This window comes from Ctenopharyngodon idella, chromosome 17, assembly GCF_019924925.1.
Source record: "Ctenopharyngodon idella isolate HZGC_01 chromosome 17, HZGC01, whole genome shotgun sequence".
NCBI lineage: Eukaryota > Metazoa > Chordata > Actinopteri > Cypriniformes > Xenocyprididae > Ctenopharyngodon > Ctenopharyngodon idella.
Window position 1 is genome coordinate 24363529 of NC_067236.1, and position 21127 is coordinate 24384655.

Sequence of the window (21127 nt, forward strand, 5' to 3'; positions counted from 1 at the left end):
CCAGCGGTTATGCAAGATCCTCGTGGGAAACTGTCCAGATGTGCCTAGCTTGAGACATGAGACTTTTTACTCTTTTTGGTCTTTTCAATGTACGCTTGAATTATTTACTGTCCTGTGAAATCTGTAAACTCAAAGAGAAGCAATCACCCTCCTCCAGAGCTATTTAACAAATATTAAACACTTAGTATATGGACCTGCATCTAATCCTGTCTTGATGACAAGACTTCAGGACAGAGGTCATGAGTGTAATGGAGCACAACATAGTTATGTCTAAATTGTATTTGCCATTCATAAGGTTAGAGGTGGAACAATGTGCACGGCCAAGTCTTTCTTTCCAACTCCATCATCCTAAAGGGGTTGTTGTAAAAAAAGCTCTATTAACTAAAATTTAAGCAAATTTTCCAAAACTAAAAACTACTACATGTAACCACCATAAGTAACAATATAATTGTATGTATGGAATAATTCATTTTAAAACTAATGCAAGGACAATTGGGAATAACATACCAGGGGTTATCAATCTTTACAGACCCAAAGACCATCACCCAGACATTCATCTAATCCATAGGGCCCAGAATAAAAAAAAAAAAAATTAAAAATTAATTTATATGTTTTTATATGTATTTTCTCCACTGACCTGGTGGAGTATCTTCAGGGGACCCTTGACATTTATACAATTACAAAATTCTAATTTAATATGGAGGAAATTCTCATAGGACATATCAGCCAAACAAAAGCAGGTGTTCATGTGTGAGATAATGTGAAGAATAATTAATCATTGTTAGACATTTGTTAACTCAGGTACTGAAGTAATTAGGGTAATTATCCACATTCAAACACAAAAAGCTGGCAGGATGGTCACAGAGTGCTGGCGTGTGCAGGGTTAAATGATTTACTGAAAGAACAATTCATGGAGGGTGAAAAAGAACAGAACCAGTCATAAGAGATGTCAGATCCAGAAGGCTAAACTCAAGTCCACAGCAGTTATCACATAGATATGGTTTGTTTTGTGATAGAAAGTATGCACTTGGATGAAGCTGAAAGTGTAAAAAAAAAAAAAAAAAAAAAAAGAAATATCATAAAAAAAGAGACAACTACAACGTCACTTGTTTTCTTATTCTATTCTTATCTTGGGATCAGCATGCTTGCTGAGAGTTTGGAGCTAAACCAACTAGTTCAGAACAATGTGTCCTAGTGCTTTTTTTATGAGATGTATATATATATATATATATATATATATATCCAGATAAACCCAGATAATATATCCCAGTTATAAATAAATCCAGATAAACCTGTGTAGATCATTCAATAGTTGGATGATGTCAACATTTATTAAAAGCTTTAGCATTATTTTTACTCACACTCAAACAGATGCAGGACAGGCCAAGGTCAGTTTAAATGTGCAACATATAAGATAGGCTTGTTATGGGCAATATGAAATATAGGCCTTTTACTCATGTTCGTTATTTATAGATGTTTAAAACTGCTATAGAGTGGCCAAACATCCCAGCATCACCAGGGTTTGTATTAATGTGTGTTTGATGTCTAACATCTGGTTCGTATCTTCAAGTTTGTATATACTCTCTGTGTGTATTTTAAAGATAAGGCTCGGGGAGGTCGTGGTGGTCCAGCCAAGGCGCGAGCATTAGTGGGCGGAAAGGACTAGTCACGTGATCCTCTCACCAAGTTCCCACGCAAAACACTCCTCACACATCCACGCGCGCTCGCGCTTTCGCTGCGCGTTCACGGCCCTGATCGCAACAGAGTCCTACGGTTCTAGAGAGAAGAAACTGAGACTTGAGGTGAAAATAGACTTGGATGCATCTGATGTGTTGTTAGTTATCCTGGCTGAAGCTGATTTATAGAGTTAGTATGTTTCCTGCTGCAGCTCTGGGAATAAACTTAAGCTGAGACCGAGAAAAGTGAGTATATAGCCTACTCCTTTGTACTATTAATGGATTTGGATAGAAGCAAAATGTTTGATAGAGTCTGCACAGCAGCAATTTAGTAATCTTAAAATACAACATGAGTGTTCGATCTTAGAGAATTCTTATCTTTAAGTTAGTGTCAGTTAAATTTCATGTTTAGTTATATAACACAGCAGCTACACAATGTTAAAACATCAAAACCTGGTGAACTGCCTACCAAGGCAGCATTTCGAAGCATTAAATTCGTGCGCAGTTCCTTTGCAGTCTGATTCGGAACGCGCATATAATGCCCGAAAATTATTCGTGCGCCCCTGATGCCCAAAAAAAAAAACATCTGTGTGCGCCAATGTGTGCGAAAAAAAATGCTGCACGCATCAATGATGCCATTATGTGCTAGGTAGGCAGCTCACTAAGTTTTGAGACTCAAATAGCTTTAACGTGCGCACTCTGCGCAGGCTGCGGTCGCCAGACGCGCGTCAATGATGGGGAAGATTGAGGAGAGACTTTTTTTTTGCGAAAAAGTCTTTTCTCGACTTAGATGGGAGGGTTCAATTAGTTTTTTTTTATTTTTTATGCTTACGTCATAGATATTAATGCTCAAAATAATTGTACATATTTTAGAGATATAAATTTAATGAAATTCAAACAAAATACATTCAAATACAAAAACCTTGTGTTGGGGGTGCTGGGGTGAATTTCGGGCTATCAGGGTGGGGAGGGGCATTAAAGGTGTGAATTGTTCTCTGTGGGGTGCGTGCAGATATGCATGACTTGTGTAGGATGTCAGCTGGAGAGCAGACATACAGGTGTTGTGTGAGTGTTTATTTCCATGTGTGTGTTTAGACAATTAATTTGTAATCCAAAGTGACCTGGCATTTTTGTATTTAAGCAGCAATTGTGAACAAAACTTCAAGTTGATCAGAAAAAAAATAAATAAATTGCCTACCCATCTATTTTTTTCTCTCCCTCTCTCTCTCTGAAGCAGAAGGTTGTGTGTTGTGGTGGACGTGTTGAGATGAGTGCGGGCGATGAAGAGGGCGGTTTACACATCCGTCCCCCATCCAGTCTAAATGTGAAGAAGGTGTACAGTGAGAGCACAGAAGAACTCCAGTCCCCAGAGGCTCTGAGGAGCAGCGCTATGTCACCTGACCTGAGGCAGGACTTCAACATGATGGAGCAGAGGAAGAGAGTCACACAGATTCTGCAGAGTCCAGTAAGACGTCACTCCCACACACTCACACCAAAGTGCGAATTCGCATGCTCTCTCTCTCTCCCTTCCTGTGCATTTTAAAAGGAGCCCACGCTTGTGTTTGATTGCATAACAACCAACAAGTGCAGACCCGTTACCATTAGTAACCATGCACAGATCACCAGAAATGCTGGGGATGAGTGAATTAAATAAAGAACCTGAAGTGATTTCTGTGTATCATGTTTTTGCTGTACTTTCAAGGCAGTAACTCTAGTCGCACATGTTTCTGATGTCTTAGATGAAGCTCAGTCTTATGTGATTATAGCTTCATCTTTTTTTCACTTCCAAGTAATATGCAAAATTTGGAGCGGTATAATCAACAACACTACATGACATTCATGGCCTAAATACACAACAAAATTTCGATGTAAAGTATGTCCGTGATTTTTTTTTTAAAATCAACATCATGATTTTAAGTTTAAAGGTATATAAATAGTCCTGTGGTGTGACAAATGAATTTGTTATTAAATTAAAAAGTACAGATATTCCATGCAGTCTCTCAATTAATATGAGGACATAAAAGCTGCATGCATACTGATTATAAAAAGCATAAAATGCTGTTTAAAATAGTATTTAATAAAGTATAGCATGTCTCACCACAGGACATGTCAACTTCCCACAACTATTTCACAGTAAAAGCACTGATGACTGGACCTTCTGTTTACTGAACCTTCTCTTAAAGCCTGTTTTGTTGTCAGTGATTATTCATTACCATGAAATAATGAGCTATGAACAAATCAGAAATGTCCTATATTTAAGAAAAGTATTTTCACACTCAATTTTATTGGATACACATTACCATACAAAGGTTTGGGCTCGGTAAGATGTTTTTTAAAAGCCCACCCAAGCTGCATTTATTAAATCAAAATACAGTAAAAACTGTATTATTGTGAAATATTATTGCAATTTAAAATAATCTCTTAATATATCTTACAATGTAATTTATTCCTGTGATCCAAAAGCTGAATTTTCAGCATCATTACTCCAGTCTTCAGTGTCACATGATCTTCCAGAAATCATTCTAATATGCTGATTTGGTGCTCAAGAAACATTTCTTATTATTATCAATGTTGATTGTGATTGCTCAAAAATCTTTTTGACCCCAAACTAAACAAAATAAAAAAGCATAAAAATATTCATTAGATCTGAAATCAATGTATGCTAAACCTTTTCTTAAGAGTTCTATCATGAAACTGGCACAGATTGATCCTTAAAGTCCCCCTTGTAGTCCCTTAAAGTATCCCTTAAAACTCATTTTTGATTACCAAAATGACATATTTAAACGTTTTTTTTTGTGAATGTAACTATACCCTTGCCTCATTTAATATACATGGATCAATGAATATGCAAATTAGCTTAGCCTTCACTCGCTCATGCCAGCTCAGACATCCTCTCCTACTATGGTAAACGCTGCACATGTATCGCTTTTTACAACATTGGACACATAACAGTAATTAATATGATTAGCCTTTTCCTTTCGCTGTTAATGATATGCTAAAGCCCACCGGCAAGTTGACTTTATTGCTTACAAGGTAGTTTGTGACATCACAGACACCAGCGATTTCAAACCACGGGTTTGAGACTGTCTTTTTTCACTGCGGTTTTAAGGAGAAAATACTCAGCAATGGTGTTGACATATGAATTTGAACATTGTCTTAAAGCATATTAAAAACACCACATAGACATATAAACAACATTAACAACTATTGGACACAGCTGATTGGTTCCTGCTGTATCAGTAGCCAATGAGCTCGCTGCTCAACCTTCAAATAATTGGTCAGCATTGCTGAAGCAGTTGCAGTATGCTTTCACAAACCCTGCACCTTCCCCAGCTCCACCTAGATCTGCTATGAGTAATTCATGTATTCTATTTTGTACAGCAGCAGCATGTCTTTCTTGCTCACAGCAGCTTGTCATGTATGTATTGGTAGTAGCAAGTCCTGTACTTGCTCTGCAGTGGCAGCAGCAGTAGCAGCAGTGTAGCAGATCTATGCTGCCTAGACCAAACATATCAACATTGTCATATCCATTACGATGCCAAACACTCCGAGAGTTGTCATGACAGAAGTAACTTTTTTGAATTTCTTGCAATTACATTTAACCAACTGGTCATTTTAGTCACTGTATAAAGTGAGTTTATTGTAATGGAAAGTATATCAATTATTTTAGAAAATGCGTTGTTTGAAAAACAAGAATTACTTTAAAATAAATGCCACTTAGTTTGATATTTTGTTATCTAATGCAATGACATTCTTAAGTGTGGCTTAAATGTCCAAATATTATTTTGTAATTACATTTTAGTTCAAAGTAGTGTGTGTGCGTGTGTGTGTTGCAGGACTTTAAGGAGGAGTTGGAGTGTTTGGTAAAGGAGCAGTGCTCTAAAGGCAGTAACTCCGGTGGTTTACTTGGTCACATTGCACACCTCATCATCAGCAACACACTTAACAACACTGGAGTGTACAGTCCCAGCAGTGAGTGCACAAGCATACACATTTTAAACTTTATACGTTCCCATTGAAGATTATTTGTTGTCATAGTCAACAGATGGTAGGCATATAATTCTGAAATGTTATCAGGTTGAAGCACAGATAAAGACAGATATTTATTTTTGTTGTGTTGCTGTGTCTTTGTGTTTCCAGGTGCAGGGTCAGTCAGTCCGGTGAATGATCTGTGTGGTGTAGAGTGGTTTAATTGTTCTAAAGCTGAGAGACAGGGCCGCTGTAAACTCGCCTGCTTGTACCGTTTGCTGGACCTGTACGGACACACCCATTTCCCAAATACGTATATAACTGTAAGTACTCACACAGCACACAAACTGTTTTTCAAATCTGATCTAGGACTGACTATGCTCACTGTCATTTAGCATGCAATAAAATTGGATGCTTTTGTTCAGACAACACTGGTTGTCATAGTAATGGCTTAAGTGTCAGAACAATGCAGAGATACAAGAGAATAGCTGCCATTGTGGAAAAAAGACAGAAAACTGTTCATTCTGCTTCTGCTCTATCATGACATGTCACCATGATGCTAAAGTCATTGAACAATAAAAGCATCAGATGGATTAGTTTCCACATTCATGCATATGCACTGTCTCATAATTGCGAGTGCAAATGAGTGAATTGAAATAGTTTTAGTCACTAGTGCACTTTCATTTTGCACCCTGAATGATATAAAATTGAAATTGTATCTGCCATTCAGAATTCAATCTTCAAGATTCACAATTAATGTTTTTTTTTCTTTCTTTCTTTCTTTCTTTCTTTCTTTCTTTCTTTCTTTCTTTCTTTTTCTTTTTTTTTTTTTTTGCTGTTTAGACTATAAGCAACTAAACAGATCTAAGTCAGATATGTCTGAACATAGTCCAGTTATTCTGGCCAAATACCGCCCACTTAAAAAGAAAGAGGCTACCTGCCCGTCATTTTTCCATGCTGTTTAATTGTGGATTTATCTGAAATAGATTATACCACAATACTAGACCAGCTTTAAAAAATGAATTCAAAAGTGGTGTGGAAGGTTTTGCGAACAGAAAAACTCTGTAAAAATAGTGACAATGTGCAGAGCCCTTTGATTTATCCAAAAGAAATATATACTATTATTTATTTCACAGGCATAATTTTGGAAAACAAACTGAAATATACAGTTCTGCTGATAGATAACTAGCTTACTTGCTACTAATCCCTTAATCCAGTTGCACAAAAGCAGCCAATCAAATTAGAATTGGTGATTTCCAATGCATCTGAAGTTCTTGTCTTTTTCTCTGTCTAATCTTAAGGCTTTGGACCATCTTGAGCATAAATGCATTTGATACCAGAATTTATTATAATGTACTCTCTCTCTATCTCTCACTCTCTTTTACTATTTCTCTGTCATTTTCTTCTTCAGCTGCGCATTAACAAAGAGCAAGATCATATTCTTATTCTTCCTAAAGGACTGTCATTTTCCGAGGCCACAGCAGCTAGTCTGGTACATACACCCCCACACATTCTGAACATGAATTATAAAGTGGGCAACCATGAACATTAGAAATTTAATATGAATACACTATTATATATAATATATGGAAGAAGCCGATAAATAATGTTCATCTTTTTCTTGCACTCGTGTTTTGTTCACAGGTGAAGGTCAATCTGATTGGTGAGGTGGTTGATCAAGGAGCAACTTCACTACCTGTGGATGTTTTGGGATTCAAACCACATTCTGCAGTGTATTCTGCCCGACCAGATGCCAAATGTGTTATACATACATATACACCAAATACAGCTGCAGTGAGTGTATACACACATGCTTGCATTTCTGGTCTCACAGATTAGCATGCGTTTGAATGCAAGTCAGTGGAACGAAAATTGGGGTGTGACCACCCCTTTAACTCTATCCTGGCCATTGACAAAATTTTCCGTCATTTATGAGACAACGCTTCCCAGCCTTTGACGGAATTTTACGGCTTTCCAGGTTTTCCCTGTTTTACAGTAGGGGGCGCTATTACACATCTTCTGAAAGAGTAGAGAATCTCCCGGATCAAAACGGAGCAGAAACGAGCAGTTGAAGCATTGCTTATTCACGTTGTAGTCTTTAAAAAAAAATGCGATTTTCTCAGCTTTTTGTTCAAAAAAACAACAAAAAGCTTTATTTTTTTTATTATTTTTTTTTATCAAACTTACCCACATGCAAGTCTTAGAATAAAACAGTTTGTTTGTTTGTTTTATTTGATATATATTGCATGTTCAGATATTCATACAACAAAATATTCTGGGGGCCATGAAAGTTTTGTGAAAATTATTAAAAATGCTGCCTAGTTAATCAACTACTATTCCTTTTTTTTATTCCATAAATTTATGTTCTTCATTAAAAAACAATAGTTTCATTTTAATTTTCTTTTGTTTATTCAGCTTAAAAACTCATTGAGATGAAAGATTCTCTTTTTACAAGCGTGACTGGGCCAAGAAGGCAGCAACAATTAAGATAAAAACCTAATTTTATTAAGGGAAGAAGAAATATAATTGCAGTTTAATCTTGATTATTTTTTTTATTATTTTTTTTTTTAGCATTTTTATTAAGCTAGATTGTTTTAATATATTAATAATTAATTTTATTGTTATTATATTAATGATAATCTTCACTGATCTTCAGATAATCTCTTCATTGATCCTGTCTTTCCCTTATAAGTTTGCTGAGGCCCTCTAGTGGGCTCTGGCCCCTTGGTTAAGAACCACTGGCATATATACAGTATTCATGTCCTTTTTGTATGTCCTGTAGGTCTCTTCTATGAAATGTGGCATCTTACCCATATCCCATGAAGCTTTGCTGCTGGGAGAGGTGTCTTATTTTAGCTACCATGGTGATTTAGCTGACGAGCAGGAGAGGATGGAACTTCAGAAAGCTCTGGGTCCCACTGCCAAGGTGACAGTCTGTGAATTCTGCAACTCGTTGGCATGACAACCATTAGTAGTTCACTATAGTACAGCATGGCAAAGCTTAAGCAGGTTCTAACTGTTGGCTTTTTTGTTAATATTTGTTAATTTTGTATAGTTACATTTATAGCCTTTATAATATTTATAATATAATTTTGTGCATTATGCGTTACAGTGGATTTGCAATTATGATGCAATTCTGCTTGTTTTTAGGTTTTGGTCCTGAGGAATCAAGGTTTTCTGGCATTTGGAGAGACGACAGAGGAAGCTTTTCACTATCTGTATCACACACACCAAGCCTGTGAGATACAGGTAAACACACACACACACACACACACACACACACACAAGAAGTGAATACTAATTAGAAAAGGAATATACACTGGATCAAAGTACACAGAAACTGGAATGAATTGACAAATCAAGCTGCCAATCCTTTTTTTTTTTTTTTTTTTTTTTTTTTTTTAATCGAAGGCCCAGATCATTCCTGCCCAATTCTAACTATCAGTACCTAAATGTCAGTAGACTTAGCCAGACTACGTCCTAAATCTCATACTCTGAGTAGGTACTTATTTTGAATGATTAATTCAAAAAGTATGTTCTATATAAATGTAATTTGGACGTAGTATATTGACCATGCTGTCATCACGTGATGCTGTCATCTGTGTTTCTGCCTTTGTTTCTCTTCAGGTTAGCGCTCTCTTATGTGCAGGTGGTGTTGACAACCTTAATGTGTTAGACAGAGCAAGTCTGAAACCAGCTCCTACGAAAAATCCCAGTGGACAAATGCCAGATGGACAGATCAGATGGAGGGTTGGAGAGGCAGAATTTGAGTCGCTTATGAGGATGTTAGATAACTTAGTAAGTGGCCTCTGAGCAACATTTAAATGTCTTTTTGATGGCATGGAGCATGTATTATTAAATATTTAACAGTAAAAAAGTACAAACAAATAGTGCTTACTAACATTCCACCTCCTGCATTTCCAGGGTTACAGAACCGGTTACACTTACCGCCATCCCATAGTTAAAGAGAAACCTCGACACCATAACGATGTGGAGATCCCAGCAACCATCACAGGGGTGGCAATAGAGGAAAAAGACGTCTTGCCACAGAGTCCTTTGCACTTCCTGGCACAGAAGCGGGACAGAGAGAGGATACGCTGGCTGAACTCTCCCAACAGCTACTTAAAGGTTAATGTACCTGAAGAGTCCATCAATGGGACCTGCAGCCCCCGGACCAAAACTACGGTATCTTTGAATAGTATGCTAATTTACAAACATGTTGCCAAACAGTTTTGAAAGTTATATGTTTTCATCCACATAAATTCAATATGGGTGTCTGGTCTGACTAAGGTCTATTGTAAGATCAACTTTAAAGTAAGAAATAAATTACATAATATACATAATTAGAAAAAAATAGTGACAAAGTTGTAGTTAAGTTTTTCTTTTTTTATGCTGAGGGAAAATGAGCTTCCATATAAAAATTAATATAATATACAAATTAAATATAATATATAAAAAAATATAAAAATATATTATATATAAATATAAAAATATAAAAGAATTGGCTGCATTTTTTGTGTGTGTTTAATATTCACTATTTTCTTAAATTCATTATTTTCTTTACCCTTTTAGTGGTTGAAGTCAGAAGACTCAGGCAGCTGCAAGGACACTCCAATTAGGATTGAGGACCCCAACCAGTTTGTCCCACTTAATACTAACCCCAGTGAAGTACTGGAGAAAAGAAATAAGGTGTGTGTGAGAGAGAATGAAAATACAGACTGAACAGACTGTGTCCACAGATTGCATTGACTTACACTAAAACACTGCTTTGTTTGTGGTGGTTTAGATTCGAGAGCAGAACAGAGCAGATCTGATGACAGCTGGACCAAAGTCTCTGCTGCTGGCAGACATCGTTATTGACAAGCCTCCTGGACAAGTGCGCAACTATACAGATAAATCCAGCACAAACACAACTACTAAAAATAAACAAGCTTTAAAAGTGCACTAAATAACTTTTTCTTCTGTAATAGTTTTGACAGGTATGTTTAAAATGACACTCATGATATGACAGCATCAGCCTAGAAAAAGCTGTTGTTCTTTACATAGGGCTGAATGATGTTTAAATCACATTGACAAGCTAAATTTTAGTCACTCTTTTGTTTCCTCATAGTAAAAAATTTAATTGCAACTTTATAACTCACAATTTCACTTTACTTCCTTCCAGTATACCAACAATCTTTTTCTTTCCAGAATGTTTTCCTTCCTTCCTTCCTTCCTTCCTTCCTTCCTTCCTTCCTTCCTTCCTTCACCACTCTTTCTTTCTTTCTTCCTTCCTTCTTTCTTCCTTCCTTCCTTCCTTCCTTCCAGTACCACTCTTTCTTCTTTCTTCCAGTATACTAGCAACCTTTCTTTCCTTGGAAACAGGATTCCATAGATAGATGTCTGTATAAAGTCCAAAACTCTTAGCAAAAAATAAACAAAACTTACATAACAAACACAATTGTCAGTCAATCCATTTGCCCTTATTATTTTCAGGAATTCATCTATGAGGATGAGCAGACAGCTGCGCTACCGCCCAACCCTTTTAACCAATCAGAGGCAGAGCTACAGGAATACACACAAACTGTGGAGAATAAGAGCAGCCAATCAGGTACAAGCTCACTCTGCATACAAGGACATAGAATGGCACTACCATTCAAAAGTTTGGGGTCAGTAAGATTTTTGAAAGAAATTAATAAAAAAAGAAGTCATATAACTCAAAACTAGTATGGACGCATTAAAGGTGGGATCAGTAGATTTTGAAAAACACTGTTGGACATTGTTGATATTTGAAATCAACCCAAACAAACCCACCCCTCTCTTCAATGCTCCGTCTCCAAAACTCACACTTTCAATCCTATCCACCCTGCTCCGAGTCGGTCTCGAAGCCCAGCCCGTCCGTCTGAGTGCACTAACAGTGACGCTAAACAACACATTCTATAGCGGTTCTCAGTGTGCAGTAGTTTAACTGCAAAACTCTCACTATCTGGTCACTGTTACACACGCAATGCGAGTGGATGTCTGTTTATCACAGCTGACGCAACAAAATGCTTGACGAAAAATAAAGCGTAGTTGATGAACGAACGATGAGGAAGCAGAAAAAATGAACGTATAGTACACAAGAGTAAATACAAAGTGTTTGTTGTTAGTCGCCAACAGCACAGCAGCTCCAGACAATCAAAACTCAGTGTTACTCACATGAGAAGTGGAATCAAAGCAGCCTCCACGTCTGTTTTCTGGCCTTCCCGCTTAACTCTCTCCAGCGCTGGAAAGCTTTTCTAATATAAACGCGGTCCTAAAGCGCTTGCCCAGTCGTGAACCTTCATTCCAGTGAATGAAGCTTTTGTATTGTGTCCCATCTCTCGTTCTAAAGTTTTTTTTTCTTATTTTCAAATCTCCCTCTTGCTCGTTCTCTCTCCTCAACCGTCATACACCCCCTCCAAGCGAGACGCAAACCCAGGCCCGTCTGCATGGGAGGTGGGCGCTCTAACAAGGAGGCTAAAGACCGCAGTCCCTAGCGTCAGTTGCTAGAGCGCCTCTTGAGATCAGGGCAGTGAGGTTTACACACACAGCTTTTCCCGGCCTACGTCTGTTACACTCACCCCCCTAAACCTCACACCCATCCAGGTCACGGCACCAATGTAGCCCCTCCAGTTCGCACCTTTTATATATAAATGACATTAATTAGGTGCCGTTTAAAACACGGAGAACTGAAACCATTCAGCTGCTCGCAAGTTCAAGATCTTTTGCGATTTATAGATTTCACATCTGAAAGAGAGGCGTATGCTCGTTTTCTGTGTGTACGTTCATTCTATGAATCACACGTACGCACATCTGAGAAATGATCATAAGATCAAATTTAGGATGGTTTCTGCACAACATTTTATAAATGAGGCCCCAGGGGAGTGAGGTTTACACGCACAGCTTTTACCGGCCTATGTCCATTACAGTTAGACATTTGTTGTTGGTGTCGGCCCAACTAACTTCCAAACAGTGTTTTTGAAATTCCACCTTTAAATGGATCAAAAGTGACAGTAAAGGCATTTATATTGTTACAAAAGATTTATATTTCAAATAAATGCTGTTCTTTTAAACTTTCTATTCAATAAAGAACCCTGAAAAAGTTTCTGCTATTAAGCAGCACAACTGTTTTCAGCATTGATAATAATAGTATTTCTTGAGCAGCAAATTAGCATATTAGAATGATTTCTGAAGGATCATGTGACACTGAGGACTGGAGTAATGATGCTGAAAATTCAGCTTTGCCATCACAGGAATAAATTACATTTTAAAATATACTGTATATTAAAATAGAAAACAGTTATTTTAAATTGTAATATTTCACAATATTACTGTGTGTACTGTATTTGTGATCAAATACATGCAGTCCTGGTGAACATAAGAGACTTCTGTCAAAAACATTATACATTAAACATACATCCATTATACACTTTCTATCTCTGTTTAGTAAGATTGTAAGGCTTCGCTACCTCTAAAACCCCAATTTAAACCTTGTTTTTTAAAATGTGTTTTCTTGACATAAGCTCTTCAGTCAGAGGCCGATGAGGAATTCACGGATGGAGAAATGACCACATATGACGGCTCCACTGTGTCCCTGTCGATCTCACCTCTCATGAGCCCTGAAAGAGGAGGTAAATATTCTCTCATATAATCTCATGTAGTCTCATATAAACTGTTGGCTGGGATTGAATGACCATATTATCACATTGGTATTTGATAACCAAATTAGTTGTTGTTTTATGGTTTCCAGCTGGATGACCTTGTGCTGAAAAGTGTCTTCCTTTCATTCTCAGACTGTCTCTCAACTCTGCTGCAGAGCAGCGATGGCGATGACCTGACACAGGATGATGACCTCACTCTACAGGTCACAGAGCTCAGCATCACTAAAGAGATGCAGGTCTCCATAACTACCACTGTCGCTAACAACATTTCAGTCACCAGCTCTTCTGATAGCCAGCCAAAGTCACCAAAAAAGAAGAAAAAGAAATTTCGTACTCCTTCCTTCCTGCGAATGTCGAAAAAGAAAGAGAGAAGAGAAAAGGAGAAAGGAAAAGACAAAGAGAAGGAGCAAAAAGAAAGGGAGATAGAGGAAGAAAAGGAATGCAAAAAGGACTGAGTAAACGCTTCTGTTAGACATGACTATGCTAGGGCTTGTGGGTAATGTAGTTTCAGGAGGGCCCATGTTAAACATGACTAGCAGGGATATGGATATTAGCGTTAAAGCAATGAATTGTATGTATTGTTATTAAACACAGAATATTTCATTTTAACACTCTTTTGTTAAAGCCATATCAATAACTAGAGAAAAAGTCTAAATAGCCTAAGAATATCCACTTACACTTTAATAAACATGCAAACTTATAGAAATTCTAGTCCTGATTTGCAACTTTAAACACTGAATTTGAGAAGTATCAGAAACATTTTGATGGCTCTGCATTGTGTTTGTAGATGAATTGATGTTTTGTGCGGATTTAATCAGGTGACAGTGAATTTTATGAAAGACTGTGTGCAACTGAATTCCTGCATATTAGAAATATTAAAGAAATCGGAAGCTGTCCATTTAGCGTGATATGAAGCTTTTTTGATTTGCTCAGTTTATAAATGGAGATGTGGTTGACAACAGATTATTTTACTTCTAGTTTTGACTGATTATTTACTAATTATACTGTAATCCCTATATGTTGATATTAAGCTATGATCATTATACTACTTTTTAATCAAAATCTTATGCAGTAATTATGTTAATAATGATGTATTCTTGTGTCAACAAGGTATTTTTTTCCACAATCTAATACTGCTTTTGTAATTTGCAGTGTCTCATGGTCATGTGTGTAAATGTAATGTAACCGCTGTGAAATTAAAGTGTGCTACAATTTACTATGAAGAGAAATCTTCTAATACATCTTCCCCCGGTTTCACAGAAAAGGCTTAAGCTAGTCCTAGACTAAAATGCGTGTCTGAGCTGTTTTAACTGAAAGAAACTTGTACTGACATATCTTAAAATGTCAGTGTCATTGTTTTGTCTCAGGATGCACACCAGTAATGTATTTTTCTAGTGTATGTTTATAAAAGCTACTTAAATATCCTAATTGAACTAAGATCTAATCCTGGCTTAGGCTAAGCCCTGTCTGTGAAACCAGGCCCTAAACTGTCAGTTGGAAAACAACTTGAATTAGGTCAAATTAAAATAAATCACAAATTCTTATAGAAATGTCAAGAAATCAATGTTTATTCCTCTCAAATAGGTAAATATACAAAACTGAAAAGCAAATGTAACAACAAATGGACTGCAGCAGAATGCTTATTAGACACAAAAGGTGAAGACAGCAAAACAAAACAACTGCTTAATCTGTTCAACACCAGTCAACTGTGTATGAGGGTGGCCAGTGCTTTCCATATACATTTGTTCAAACACAAACTAAAAACTATAGAGCACAGTTTCCAACCTCAGCAGCTCGTACAGAGACTCGTCCTGAGAGCATGAGGAGAACCTGTAAAACTAACCAGGAGCTGTCATCACTGAAGACTGATGAACATTCCAGAGACTCGTTCAGTACAGAACAGCTCTAACATCCACAGACTAAATACCCACTATTACTCCAAATAAAACAAGGGGGAAATGTGTTACTGTATTAATTTAATGTCCAATCGGATTGGTTTATGATTTCTAAGTGGGTTTTAGTTTGTTTCATTTTTTATGGTGGGTGATGAAGGACACAGACAGAACACAAGGGAGATCACTGGGGCATTAGGTGCCTGACATTATACTTGGAAGTGTCATTGTACTGGGTCATGGGTTTATCTGCGATACCACAAGTGCCGACGCCAACCTTTCCATTCACACTCTCTGGAGATGCAAATATACTCCTCTTCACCTGTAGAGGGAGATCATACAACATGAACATTATGATAGGGTTTATAAAAAAAAAAAAAAAAAAAAAAAAAAACAGGGTTTAAGAGAACATTGCAAAATTAATCAGGCTTTTCTCTCTCATACACACCTGTCCTTTCTTATTTTTGGAATAGGCTTTGTTGTTAAATTGCTGCCATTTGGATTTCTGAACTTCCCTCTCTTGCTCCAGCTCCTTCATGCGCTGCACCTTCTTTTGGGCCTTTTTCTTCTTATATTCCCTCTGTTCTGCCAGCAGCTCTTTCCTAAGAGAAAACACAATAGGAAAACATTTTCTTAACCAATCTTAATTATTCAGAAATTGAGTGTAGCAACTGTTCATTTAGAGCTTTTAAATCTTATTATACCATATAAAGATATGTTGCTCTGTTTAGACACTATGGGCCTGTTCACACGCATTCGAGACGGATTTAAATCTGATCACTTAAACCAGATGCTGAGATGCACTCCAGATGAAACTGGACAAGTGTAAATGCATCTGATTGTTGAAACCACGCATGTACATTTTACTTGTCCCAAAATGTAAAAATAAAAAATAAATAAAAAAATAAATAAATGTGAGAGCGTTATAGGCTATGTGACATGTTATAGCTAGAAATGACGGCTGCTGCAACACGCATCGGCAAAGCACAAACAGAAAGTAAGTCGCAGACGCACACTCACCTCCATTAAAGTAGTGAGACTAAATGATCTTACCAGTGCTGATGCCGCTCTCTCTCCTATTGTGGTCTTTGATCTTGAAAAGTAGCTGATGATAAATAAAATGCAGCTCATATCTGTTGCTTTTGTTGACGTGAACTCAACGTGAACTCGTTAAATTTGCATATAGAGCGGGAATTGAAGATCGGATTTATATTCATTTTGCGGAGACACATTTATGAGGTCAAGTGTAAATGGAACCGTTTTAACAAATCACATAGCTATCGGATCAGTAAAAACACATGAAGTGACCAGGTGTAAACAGGCCCTATATTAAAACAGATTTAAAAGTTAATTAATGTCTACATACTTGGATTTGGGCTTTCCATCCTTCTCTTCCCTGCTCCTGCCCTCCTCCACTTCTTTGAGCACATGAAGCGGCAAAACCTCTGCGTTGCCATAGCCAGCGAAGGTGATGGCTGCCGTGCCGTTCTCACTGTCAATCTCTTCAATTTCCGCCTCATACAACCTGACAATCACACAGCACTGTAAGCAGGTGAGTACGGATATATACACGAATCCTTCTTCCAAATGTAGCCGACCACAATCCCAATATACCTCCCAGCACTGTGTGTGTTGGTGTGATACTCACTGTCCATCCTGGCTCCAGATGGCCATGCAATGGTCTCCAACCCTCCAGCTGTGAGTGGGAGCGACTGTCTCTGAGCTTTTGGTGCTGGCTGCACCCTCCACAGGCTGTGATGTCAACAGGTCTTTTGTCAACTCAATCACCTCCTATAGTGACACATAACAGCAATGATTTGATGAATATGCTTACATAGAAAGGCACTTTTTTCATCTTGTCAGAGGATATAATAAAGCATCAACCTAAGTGAGAAACACTGGACCCTTGAAAAATACGGCAGACCGCTGAAAGACTCTGGTCTCAACAATGAACACACTGACTAAAAAACAAAAAGTAGTGGATAATTGTGCCCCAAACCTGGAGATCCTTCTGCAGTTTAAGCAGATCTTCATTATCTGGATCTGTAGAGAGTGCTGCTTCCACCTGCTGCAGCTGAGCTTTATAATTGCTCAACTGCTTTACCAACTCTTCAGACATCTGAAAAAATTAAACATATTTTTAAGTAAAGAGTGATAACAGACCTTGCCTTTCATATATAAACAGCCCAGCACAAAATATATAACATTTTCTGAATCCGACCTAAATTATGTTTTAGAACTACTCTCTTAGACTTTCAACAATGTTAACTTTTCAAATAGAATAAATTTTACAACATGTTGGCATGTTCATTAGTGAAATATAGTCATTTTCCTAATTACATATCCCATTTAAGGAACCAACTATATTTATTAATTTGATCATTTAATTATAAATGCTTACTTTATTTAATACAGAATTTGCATTCATTCACTTTGTCTCACGAAGCCTTGTTTCAATTCAGTTAACGTTAAATCATACAAAAGCGATGTGGAGAATCATAAATAGAGCGCAAGGCCGCACGCTCGGCAGAAGATATGTTTACTATAAACACAGCATAATCGGATCATCCTTTACCATGCGTCTTACCTTTAAATATTCCTAATATAATAATTATATGAAAAACAGATGAATTAAGGTGTTAAAATGTCCCATGTACGATTGTATTTTCGAAAAAAAAGAGCCCGTTCCTTCTACGTTTGTATCTCTTGCTATCTTTTTCGACCTCTTCCCGGATGTGACGTCAGTCTCGCGTGATTAAAGTGTTGTCGCGATATTGTCGGAAAGGTAAAATAAAATAAAATAAAATAAAATTTAAAACTGCTCAAAAAATGTTATTTTAAAACCTATAATGAAATTCTGATAGTTTGTAATGTAAATCAATGAGATCTTTATAATAGCAAAGCAGACTACTTATATAAAATGCACATAAATATCAGCTGTCACTCTATATCTCCTAATAATATTTCTTACATTTAAATGCCTTAGTTTTATGAAAGCTCTGTAGTTTACATTGTAGGGTCAAAGCATATCGGTGCGATTTATGTTTCTGCCGGTGGGTGCCCACACTCCATACCTTAACTTGCATGTTACAACAGACGAAAAACTGAACTTACTCACCAATATGTTACATTATATATTTTCACTGATTACTGCTTTTTATTCTTTTACTGTGAATTTGATTTGTCTCGTTATGTGCATCAAAAAACTTTATTAAAACAGTATAGTTTACAAAGAGTACAAAATAAGTATATTTTCTTGTATTTTAAATGAATGTATTTAATAACACTCAAGTCAACACATTCTAGTGTAACATGTTCGCGCCAGAGTTCTATCGATCGACCTACGTAGGTTGAGATGATTGGTTTAAAGTCTGACCAATAAGAGCGCGGTGTCTGTCTGTAAACAAAAGGTTTCGTCATTGTTTTATAAGAGCGCAGTATTGTCCCGTATGTTTCTCAAGGCGAGTAAGCTTTATATTTTGGTCCACAAACAAACAAATTCAGGACACATTACATTTATAGCGTGAACAAAATTACAAAGAATAGTAATGTCAACGCAAAAACTTATAACTCAGGAAGAAAGTCTGCACGGTAAGTTGTACAATTTGGCTCACTCGATTAAATAGCGTATCATCTACGTCGACAGCTAATGAAAACAATAAGAGTATTAATAGTAACAGTAAATTATTTATTAACATTACTAGATTTTATACCAAAGTACATCATGTTTTTCCTTTATAAATCTGTATAATGCAGAACTTTGTGTTCCAATCCGGTCATACTGCCAAGTCAGCAACTACTTGTTTGCTAAAACAAACATTTGTTCTATTTTTATTAGTACAAATGTTTGATAACGGACACGAGGCATTTACAGTGACTCCATTTGGAACTGATTATGTTGGGATTTATTGAATAACATCCAAATATGTACATTAGTTACATATTTGGAGTTTGGACCCTTTTTGGTTCAGTTTCTGTTAGATAAAGTGTAGTAAAGCATGTGTGGTTGTTGTAATGTATCTGAAAGACCAAAACAAACATTCATCCATCCATTCTAAAAAGTAGAAGCTGCTTTCAGTAATCATTTCTAAATACTATTATGTATTTTTCTCCACCAGACTCATGGGTGGAGCTCCACTACGATTCATGTAGCGAACATAGTGAGGACACACCAGTCCTGTCTGATATCACAGACCTAGAGAAAATGCTTCTGGAAGCACAGCGGGAATCCAGCAGTAGTTCACGGACAAGCTCTCACTGCAGCAGGTGTGTACAAACTTTTTTAGGAGATCTGTGTGTACAGGCAAGACAAGGAATTGTATGATCATTCTAATCGCAGTGGCTGTTATTTATTTCCTCCTAGTCCTCCACATGTCCAAACACCTCCACTCATCAGTGCAGCCTCCTTCAACACACACACCATTGCACAGGTAAAAAAAAAAAAAAAAAAAGACTTTATTGCATAAGTTTGCATTTATTAAGATATAAAAATCTTTTCACAAAACTTATAGTCAGGAACAATAGGTTTAAGTGGTACAAATATTGCACTAATTACTAATCATAAGTTTGTTCTTGGAGTTTGTTCTCTATTTTTCAGTACAATTGCAATATTATTTATACATGCAGGTTTTTTAGAGGTCTCATAACCAGACCCCACTGCAATATATAGGCATATGGAGATCTAATTTAGCTGACATATGTATGCTGATTCTTGGAGCACCACTATAAACATGCCTTGCCTACATGACTACACATCGTGGTAGTGAAATCGCCAAAAACTAAAAATTTATTGTGACATTTTGCTCTTTCACTTCCAGGGGGAAGTTGTACCAGAGAGCAAACAGGAAGCTGAGACTATCGCAAGGATCTGTGACTGGTCCAGCCGGCCAGAGAATGTACCACCGGCAGCACTGATTATTAAACGGCCAAAGCGGAACAGATTGTGCAGCAGAAACTCAGACAAAAACGAAAAAGAAATGAACACAAACTTGCTTAAGTTATTGCTACCCTCCCTAGTTTTGACACACATCCTCATGCTTGGGTTGGGGTAAGACACTTATGCATTTATAAAGTCTGACATTTTGCTTGCCACTCTTCTAGTTCAATGTTTGACTATTTTTAATCTCTCTCTGCAGGATCTGTATTGGACGGCGCCTCTCCACTCAGTGCTCTGTTATCTGAGTCATAGTAGATGAATGCTTGTGTATGTTGTGTCAGTGTCACTCTGGGATAGTCTCTAGAAAGAACCCGGCAGTCTTTTGCTGGAACACTTTTGTTTTTATCCGTCAGAAATGCAAGACTATGTAAGAGGACACTGTGAAAATATGATGATAGAAACTCTCAGCATTATTTTTTCTTTGGTTCTCCTGCCGGGACTTTGGCACAGAATTGATAAAGATGAATCCAGTTGTGTATGGATATCAAGTTAGATTAACCAGGAAATATGCCTTATAGATTTCAGCTTTTGCTTCGAATTAAAAATGTTTGTTACCATAAATGCATCAGCATGAATATTGTTTTACTGACCTGGTCACATTGTTGTCTTTCAGCTGACCTGCTTTTTTTTAATAGCATTTCAAATCATTATTCTTAAAAAGGTAAATCTGTGTTTGAGAGAAAATTTAGAGCCATATAAATGCATATTCTGACATATATTCTAATGTGACATGCTATTGAAAATTCATAAACTGTCCTGCCAAAATTATAATAATCTTCAAATTCATTTAAAAAAAATACTTTCATATATTTTGCACCAATTCAAATAAAATACTTCATTTATTACTTATCAATATTCAGTGAGCTTTTATGTTTTACTAATTGGTGGAATAAACAAACATCTTCAGGTACAGCAAGAAAAAAAATATACTTTTTACAGAAATAAGTTTCTCTTGCTGCCAATTTCTCCTCCAGAATCGTCTCGTATTTTGTA

At 36.9% G+C, this 21127-nt stretch overlaps 3 protein-coding genes across 5 annotated transcripts; 2 read left to right on the plus strand and 1 right to left on the minus strand.

Annotated features, from left to right (window-relative positions):
• Window positions 1-1709: 1709 nt before the first annotated feature.
• add3b (adducin 3 (gamma) b) lies at window positions 1710-14522 on the plus strand. Of its 3 annotated transcripts, none has more exons than XM_051867746.1 (15): window positions 1710-1922; window positions 2914-3141; window positions 5513-5648; window positions 5817-5968; window positions 7057-7137; window positions 7290-7439; window positions 8428-8571; window positions 8796-8894; window positions 9273-9443; window positions 9570-9830; window positions 10218-10334; window positions 10432-10521; window positions 11121-11235; window positions 13169-13276; window positions 13439-14522. In XM_051867746.1, exons 2-15 carry the CDS (start codon window positions 2944-2946, stop codon window positions 13759-13761), a joined length of 2145 nt encoding a protein of 714 aa, XP_051723706.1. In that variant the 5' UTR covers window positions 1710-1922; window positions 2914-2943; the 3' UTR covers window positions 13762-14522. The 3 variants fall into 3 exon arrangements, with proteins under 3 accessions (XP_051723706.1, XP_051723705.1, XP_051723707.1); XM_051867745.1 differs by having other exon boundaries at window positions 1711-1922; window positions 2911-3141; XM_051867747.1 differs by lacking the exons at window positions 1710-1922; window positions 5513-5648 and having other exon boundaries at window positions 2994-3141; window positions 6489-7137.
• Window positions 14523-14856: 334 nt separating this feature from the next.
• On the minus strand, window positions 14857-17952 carry smndc1 (survival motor neuron domain containing 1). The gene is made up of 6 exons (XM_051867760.1): window positions 17786-17952; window positions 17198-17317; window positions 16847-16989; window positions 16565-16723; window positions 15647-15800; window positions 14857-15520 (listed from the first exon to the last, which is right to left on the minus strand). Exons 2-6 carry the CDS (start codon window positions 17315-17317, stop codon window positions 15383-15385), a joined length of 714 nt encoding a protein of 237 aa, XP_051723720.1. The 5' UTR covers window positions 17786-17952; the 3' UTR covers window positions 14857-15382.
• Window positions 17953-18576: 624 nt separating this feature from the next.
• bnip4 (BCL2 interacting protein 4) lies at window positions 18577-20983 on the plus strand. Its single transcript, XM_051867763.1, has 5 exons — window positions 18577-18789; window positions 19317-19464; window positions 19562-19628; window positions 20016-20245; window positions 20334-20983. Exons 1-5 carry the CDS (start codon window positions 18747-18749, stop codon window positions 20377-20379), a joined length of 534 nt encoding a protein of 177 aa, XP_051723723.1. The 5' UTR covers window positions 18577-18746; the 3' UTR covers window positions 20380-20983.
• The last annotated feature ends 144 nt before the right edge of the window (window positions 20984-21127 follow it).